This window comes from Branchiostoma floridae, chromosome 16 (assembly GCF_000003815.2).
Source record: "Branchiostoma floridae strain S238N-H82 chromosome 16, Bfl_VNyyK, whole genome shotgun sequence".
NCBI classification, from domain to species: Eukaryota; Metazoa; Chordata; class Leptocardii; order Amphioxiformes; family Branchiostomatidae; genus Branchiostoma; species Branchiostoma floridae.
Window position 1 is genome coordinate 6,499,811 of NC_049994.1, and position 8,858 is coordinate 6,508,668.

Here is an 8,858-nt window from a genome sequence, read left to right on the forward strand (position 1 = left end):
TTATTAGAGCACAATGGTGTGTTGCGCAAAAGAACGTTTGCGCCAGTCGAACTGCATAGTCTGATGACGGCACTGTCATTAGATACAACAAAAAGCGTACATTCTTGCAAGAAGCAAAGTGTATCTCATGGACTGAAACTCCAAACGCATCCAACTAAAAGGTACGTATGTTGATGGGTTACTAACAAGTTTTATGTATAGCTTAATGATGATTGACGGAACCAGTTACCACATTAGCATGTAATATTACATTTGTATAACTGTGTGATAACTGAGCAGTTACTCAAGGGAAAGGATAGATTTGTCAACAGGCAGACGTTTTACACAGCGTCTGATGATAGTCTCTACCAGACTCCGAGTCGCTGGAAAAAATCGTAGAAATGGTACAAATAGAGGAGTATGCCGGCCAGAGGAATATAGCCGGCTAGGCAACAGTAACGCGACCGCGAGCTGTTCCCTGGCCGGTTATAATCCTCTCTATTTGTTCCATTTCTATGATTTTCCAGCGATCCGGAGTCTGGTAGAGACTAGTCTGATGACCTAAATCTCTATTCAGATGCTTGAGTAAGGCCCTGATTGTATGGATGTCATCCTCGAGCTCGGGGAACCAAAAAACAGAAAAATGGCGCGAGCGTACAAATAAAAAAGATTGGCAAACAGAGTCCTCCCCAGAGGCCCTATACTCCTAGCCCAGCTCCACTATACTACTTTTTGAAATTTAGTGTGTTCTTCCCTATATTTTCTTGTTTAGTTTTGCTAAAATTAATGAAACTTCACAGATTTTTGTGCCAAGTGGCATCACTTTTCCAGTCGGCATTGTCTGCAAAAACTTGTGGATGGGCGATGATCAAAATAATAGTCGTTTTGCCACTTCACAACAAAAGAATCACAATAATATATTATACTTGTAGTATTTGACACCCTCTGTCATTGCAAAATGAACCCATTTTCATGAAAGCGCAGCACGTTGGTTCGGCTTATTTTTACCAGCCCCTCCACTATACTAAAAAATTCTGGGGAGAACCCTACCAAAGAAGTTGCCTTCATTGTGAGATCTAATAAGTGGAAAGGAAGGCGGAACAAATGACTGAACACAGAGCATGGCATACCGAACAATAACTCTTTATTTTTAATTTTCTTCTTTCATATATTCTTCTTTCACTTTTGACTAATTTTGGCACTGTACTACGTAAGTAGCCATATTCTAGGACAATCTACGGCACATATTTGCTCATTTTGTAGAATCTGCTTGGAGATTAGGGCTCATGTTCTCTATGCCGGGGAAGGGAAGAAGGACTTTTACCGCCCGGAGCGAAAGTCCGCGAAGGAGCGGCTATAGCTAATTAACTTTGGTCTTGCTGTACTTCAACATACTTTGTCCAGACAAAGTATGTTGAAGTACAGCAAGGCCAAAGTTAATTTCAAAAAAGTTAATTTCAAAAACAACATAGTTCCCTGACGTGTGCCATTATATATATATAAAAAAAAATGTTATTGAGCCATCCGCGACAGTAAATGACCTTTCTTTTTTTTTTTTTTTTTTATAATTCTTTATTATATTTTCACTGATAAATATAACAGTCACACAACAGAAAATGAAGAACCTCCCTTAAATATTAACCTATCCAAGTCTAACAGCCACATTGTAAACTTAACAACTCATATAATATGATTATTATTATGTCATTACTAACGTTATTCATTTTAGTTATCAAATCATTACATATCATTTTATCACATTACATGTCATCTTTTCATATAAGCATTGTATCATTACTCGCATAATCATTTCAGTATTGTAATCAAATATCATTATCACGTCATTTCTATATTCTTTCATGATTATTTCTACATTTCAAAATCAAATTAAACACAAAGTTCCCCACTTACCCCGATGCTTCTCCAGCTTCCCTCTCCGAGATGCAATGAGACGTTCAGTTTTTTCAAAAGTAGATATTAGTCTTTTAAAGGCCTGGAAGTTTATCATTTTTAAGCGTCTACACCGGAAGATGAAAACTTTACCTAACAAAATAATCAAATTTTTCAGGGGGGGCGCATCGTTACATGTATCTCCAAATATGATAATAAAGGAATTTAGGTAGCACTCTATAGAAGTTTCTACTTTCAACCAATTTTTTACATCATTCCAAAATGATACTACATGTGGACACTCCCAGAAAATATGAACATAGGATTCTACATCGTCATGACAGAAAGAACAAGAGCTAGAGTCTATTAATTTCCATATATGTAGAATTTTGTTACAAGGTAAAAATTTATTAATTAATCGGTATTGAAAATATCTAGTACTTGGATCAATAGTACATCTATATAAGTTTGTAAATACATCTCGCCATGGTATAGGTTTGTCAAAATAATAGAACCAAGAAAGTCTAGTCTTGTGTGCAAGGCTGACCTCGTTCATGGACGTAAGAAAGTAGATATACATGCTTTTATTGATCTTTATATTTCGTAACCATTTATAATTTTTTTGAAAGGGCAGGCACACAAGGTCTTTACGCTTCTCAGTACTAAGTATTTTTTTCCATTTACCGGGAATAGTTGAAATAAGTTGTAGATATCTATGTTGGTCACAAGCATTTGGGAAATTTGTACTGAATTCATCATAAGACATAAAATTGCCGTCCGGGGACAGCAAGTCATTTATGAAATATATATTCCTATTCATAAAAGCTGTCAAACAAACAGTTTTACCATCAATGATAATATTAGAGTTTAAACAAATTACTTGTTGTCGTATATTTGCCGGCGTCGTGGGCTCTACGTGCTGAAATTGAAACCAGGCCATAAAAACTTCAGAAAAAAATCCTTTTAAACAAAGGTTTATCACCGAGGACAGCTGGTAAAAAGGAAATAAACTATGACTAAGTTGAGGATGGAAGACTGTTACCCAGGAGGAAAACCATTCGGGATGAGAATAAAGTTTAGGTACCCATGAAGCTTTTATAGAAGTGTTGAATGCGCGTAAGTTTTTTAAATTTAGTCCTCCATTTTCCGATGTATTGTATAAAACCTTCCGTGCAACTCGTTCAGGACCGTTGTCCCAAATAAAAGAAAATATCTTCTTTTCATATACTTTGAAAAAGGAATCGTTAGGGGATGGTAAGACTTGAAATAGATTTGTAAATTGGGGAACCACCAAGGTGTTAATAATAACAATTTTACCATACAGGGACAGATATTTATTCTTCATAGGTCGCAATAGTCTATCTAATCTTTCCAATCGGGGTTCGAAATTAACGCTTGTAATTAAATTTAGATCAACGGGAATATTGATACCCAGTAGGTCAACATCCCCGTCAACCCACTGTATCGGTAGATGAGTGGGCAAACGAAAATTCGTGGCTTTTAAGGGACCTAATCGTAATATTTTGCATTTATCTACATTCAAAGAAAGACCTGAGATATTGGAAAAACGCTCTAAATCAGACAACAAGGCATAAAATGATTCTAGCTTTGGTTCGAATGGAAAATTTGAATCGTCGGCGTACTGCGATATCTTTGTAATCTTTTCATATATCTTTAAACCCCGAATAGAAGGATTAGCCCTAATCTTAATAGCAAGAATCTCAACCGCCATGAGAAAAAGATATGGGGACAATGGACATCCTTGGCGAACTCCGCGACTTAAAATGAAGGGGTCTGAAATATAACCGCTGTTTATGACGCAACTCGTTGTTTTTTCATATAAGACCTTTACCCATGTAATTAGCTGTGGACCAAAGTTGAAAAATTCTAAAGCTTTAAACATGAAATCCCACCTTAACGTGTCAAATGCTTTTTTAAAATCAGCTACAAATATTAACCCAGGTTTACTCTCTTGATCGTAATGTTCTATTGTGTCTATTAGTCTTCTAATATTGTCGCCTATATACCTATCCTTAATAAACCCTGTCTGATCCTGTTCAATTATGTCCGTAATTACATGTTTGATTCTCAAAGATATGCATTTGGAAAGTATTCTTGTGTCACAACCTAAAAGGGTAAGGGGGCGCCAATTCCCCATGGCAGTTGGGTCCTTGTCTATACCTTTACTGTCTTTTTTGAGTAGCAATGAAATAAGTCCTTTTCTTTGAGTTTCTGAGAGATATCCATTACCAAATGAATAATTAAAACATGTTAACATTGGTATTTTAAAGACATCAAAAAAAAATCTTATAGACTTCTATAGGTATACCATCAATCCCTGGTGATTTCCCAGCCTGAAATGAATGTATTGCATTTTTCAATTCTTCTTCGGTTATTAGACCTTCACAAAGTTGCTGTTGCTCATCTGATAAACGTTTACCATAGTCCTCGGGGAAAAAACCATCACAATTTACATCAGAAAGAGGCATTGGAATATCTTCAAAAGAGTACAGTTCAGAATAAAAATTAACCTGATCAGAAAGAATGTCTTTTGGGTTAGAAGTTACCTCCCCCGAGGGCCTTTTGAGTCGTTGTATATTTTTTCTTGTATAATTACGGTGAATTAGATTTATAAAATATTTAGTGCACTTTTCCCCCAGCTCCATCCAACGTGATTTTGACCTTAACAAGATACCATTTAGTCGTTCATTATATAAAGATTCTAATAACTTTTGTTTATAAATTAATTCATCTAATTGGGCGGGTGGGGGAGAGGCGACACTATCAATTTGACTCTGCAACATATTAATTTCGTCAATCAGTTCTTTTTCTTTCATCAGGTATTGTTTTTTTCTCCAGCTACTAAATTTAATACAGTGACCACGAAAAAAGCACTTTGCCGTATCCCAGACAATTTGAGGATTTGCGGTGTTGACGTTGTTTTTAAAAAATTCTGACATAATTTGTTTGGTCTGTACAAGAAAAAGTTTGTCATCAAGAAGGGATTGATTAAATTGCCAGTAGCCAGGCCCTCGTGGGAAATCCGCCGTAACAAAAGACAAGGTGATTAAATTGTGATCAGATCTAAATTTGTCTGCAATAGAACACTTAGTAACTCTGTTTAATAATGAAAAGGATATCAGAAAATAATCTAGCCTACTAGCGTAGAGCCCCCGGCGCCATGTATACCGAACAACATTAGGGTTTCTAAAACGCCACACATCATGCAAGTCGAATTTTCCTTTTAGCTCCGAAATAGCTTCTAGTGCGTTAGGGTGATAATTTCGAAGTCGAGCACCTGATCTATCCATAGCTGAATTCTGCACTGTATTAAAATCTCCGACCACAACTAAATGTTCATTACTAATCTCAAATGTATCTATAGCTTCTTCTAATTCCTTAAAAAAGGACGGACAGTCATCATTTGGAGCATATAAGTTCACAAGACAAAAATGTAAATTGTCTACCTCGATGTCTAACACAATCCACCGTCCACTTTCATCCGTTTTAAACTGATGAACCTGAACGCTGGCGCTACTCTTTATCAAAATAGCTACCCCTCTTTGATTTGAAGTACCATGGGAGAAATATGACCTTTCTTTGTGCCCCAACGATACAGAGAGCATAGAATCAGTATTGGGCGTTGCCGCAATTGAACCTAAACATTATTACGTCACAGTTTGTTTACCGCAAAGAATGCCGGGACTGTTTGTGATCAATAGATGTTACTATTGTTGCATTGTTGCCCAGCACAACACCGACAACAACATCACGCTATACATCATCAGCACAAGTAGAGTAGATGTAATTTACTTCCAGTAGTTGTATATCATAACTTGGGCATACCTTACGGATACATAGTCGTAGAAGGCTCACTGCTTGTTGAACACAACAGGTTTACGGTTACAGGTTTGGGATACAGTGAGATCTAATCTCGAACCAGATCCATGGTGCGTAATGTATAGTATCAAACTTCCCGTAGGCCATTTGACTCCCTTGGCCGGCTACACTCCTTGGCCAGCTTTGATACTATCTTATGGCACCGTAGGATCTGCTTGGAGATTAAGTGAGATCTACTAGCAAGTTGAGTAATAACACAGAGACAAGTCTAGATTGTTACATTCTACAAACTACATACCAGGCGCAGTATTTTATTTCGTTTGAGATACGTGTGTTGTTTGTATTTACAGATACAATCATAAAACCCACACATTACAGAAAAATGTGGGATCCTTCGTCTTCCAAACACTGTCTCACAAAAAGAAGTCAACCCTAATAAGTTATAGTTAACTTTTAGTCTAGAATAGTCGTTTACAATTCTGTTTACCATTTTATGTTTGTCATTTGCATTCGTCACTTGCATAAACATCATACAAAATGTATCATTTACTTAGCACCAATTATGTCCGGACTACTTGTGGTCTGTGGTCAAATGATGATACAATTGTTTATATTAAGAGCTTTCCTTGGTTATATACATGTACTAGTAAAAAAAATGAATACGCGTAGGGTAGATAAATGAGTGCGTTCTCTGTTATAGGATATGGAACCATATGCATTGTACGACAAACAAACCCCCTTGCTATCACTGTCTTCCGGTTACTCGTCTTCGGATCGGCACCTGCAGCTTGAATTTCAGTCGTTCCGTCTTTTTCTGGGAGGTAGTTTTTTTTCAACGCAGCTAGCTCCCGATAGCAAAATATTTCTCTGCACGCCAGACGGCGCCAGTGAACAATGCGAGCTTGGAAATCTACATAAAGACTTGACACCATCTCGCTGTGGAATTTCATTCAACTACCACGTACTTGATGTATGTTGCTGCAATTAATGGAACCTAAGCATTATTACGTCACAGTTTGTTTACCGCAAAGAATGCCGGGGCCGTTTGTTTGTTGTTGTGATCAATCTATGTTGATATTGTTACATTGTTACCCTGCACAACACCGACAACAACATCACTCCACACTAGGGGTGGGTACCGGTACAGAAAATCCATGTCCAGGTCCGGTTCAGGTCCAAAGGATCAGGTCCAGGTCCGGACCTGAACCTGGACCTGATTCAGTATGACTCATACCAATGGTCCATTTCACTACAAAGAAATCTGTTTGGTGGAGTATTAGACGTACACTGGCGTTTTAAAATCCTACAACGCTAACTGCACCTGCATGTACGATTGGCTGTAAAACTTGGTAGAAATTACTGTAAACTCTACTCTACTTCACTCTTGTTGTATTCTTCCACCTACAAGCGCCAAAACGTGTGAATGCCTGACAAAATAATCTGTTAATTTCCTAATCGGTCCAACATCCGGTCCACCTAATTTTTTCAGGTCCGGTTTTTCTGGACCGGTCCAATAAGAAAAAAAAACAGTTTTGTACCTGTACGCTGTACCGGTACCCAGCCCTACTCCACACAGTACGTTACAATCAACATCACCATCATCACTGCTGAAGTAGAGGCAAAGTACCTCCAATACTTTTATATCAACACAATTAAAGCTGTTGATATTTATTTGTGCTAAATAAATAATACATTTTCGTTGAAGAGGTTCATTAGTCACGTATACGTATATGCACAGTTAATAGAATTTTCATCCAACAGAGACTATTTTGTAAAGATAAACACACGTATTGACGTACCTCCAAATCTTTGATAGCTATCAATCCATCTTGTTCACAGAGTGACAAAGTTCTCGCGAAAGTTGCGAAAACTAGGTCGAGATTTTTTATGACGTTTATTGCAAGTTCTTGCCCGAAGGCCAATTGCAAATGGAAATAACAAAATGATTAGTAATAGGCAGTATACTTACCGACAATTCTAGTCTAAAAGTTAACTCTGAAATATAACTTGTTAGGGTTGACTACTTTTTCCGAGACAGTGGAAGACGAATTCGAAGGATCCCATTTCAAGACCTTGTCATGTGTGGGCTCTGTACATAGTGTTATATAAAACACAAACAACACGCAGTAAAGGTGACATGCTTTTCAAAAAGACACTCTCTGCAGTCTATTTTCTTTCTGAGATACTTGTCGTTGTTTCGAAAATTTGGAAATCACACTGCAGAAAAGAAACAAAAACTCTAAACTATTCCAATCTTGTATTGTCTCAATTTTGCTTTATGGTTGTGAGTCATGGACGATGAATACTTCTCAGACCAGGAAACTGGGCAGGTCCTTCACCAGGATGCTACGTGTGGTATACAACAAACCTTGTCCTTGGTGGGAACACACAACAAACAATGAACTGTATACGGGGCCCTTCCACGCATTTCTACTGAAGTTCACGGTCAGGCGAGACGCCGATTAGACATTGCTCGACATATGAAGAACTTTATTGCACGAAAATTGTACATGATACAATGTATGGCAACAGCTATAACACAAAGTACAAAATAGAGAAATAGGATAAAGATTAATAACCTAGTTAACATAACAATAAGGGCTAACGTAATTCTTTGATATAGTATTGCAATGGAGTAGGCTAATCGTTAGTTTCAGTATTCTTTCTAATAGATCGTTTTCATGTGACGTCACAGTCGCGTTCGGATGTTCGAACAGCCATGTTGGATGATAAGCTGCTCGATCGCCACACAGCTGTGTGTTGCACGTGGTGGACCCGTACGTGGAAATAAGTTGTTTTTTTTTATTATCTAGAAACGGGATGGATGTTTGTTGTGCTAACTGCGAGTTCCATGAACACAGGATTCAGCCTACTCGCCGTTTCTACCTAACAACACTACAGTCCATCCCTTTTTTTAGCTCGATTGAATCTCTCTTCTGGCGGCCCGCCAACATGGGCCCCGGCGTGGAGTTTGCTTAGTCTCTACCAGACTCCGGATCGCTGGAAAATCGTAGAAATGGAACAAATAGAGAGGAATATAACCGGCCAGGGAACAGCTCGCGACGATATTCCTCTGGCCGGCTTACTCCTCTGATTTGTTCCATTTCTACGAGTTTCCAGCGATCCGGAGGGTTACAGAGATCAAATTC

General features: G+C 37.9%; 1 protein-coding gene across 4 annotated transcripts in view; it reads left to right on the forward strand.

Annotated features, from left to right (window-relative positions):
• The window catches only part of LOC118403882 (catechol O-methyltransferase-like), a 19,014-nt gene continuing 10,156 nt past the window's right edge, over positions 1–8,858 (forward strand). Inside the window, exon 1 of one of the 4 annotated variants that reach the window (XM_035802734.1) lies at positions 1–161. In XM_035802734.1, the coding sequence (XP_035658627.1) occupies positions 64–161 (98 nt within the window). In that variant the 5' untranslated portion in view covers positions 1–63. The remainder of the gene's footprint in view (positions 162–8,858) is intronic. The other 3 variants (XM_035802735.1, XM_035802737.1, XM_035802736.1) reach the window with 3 other exon arrangements.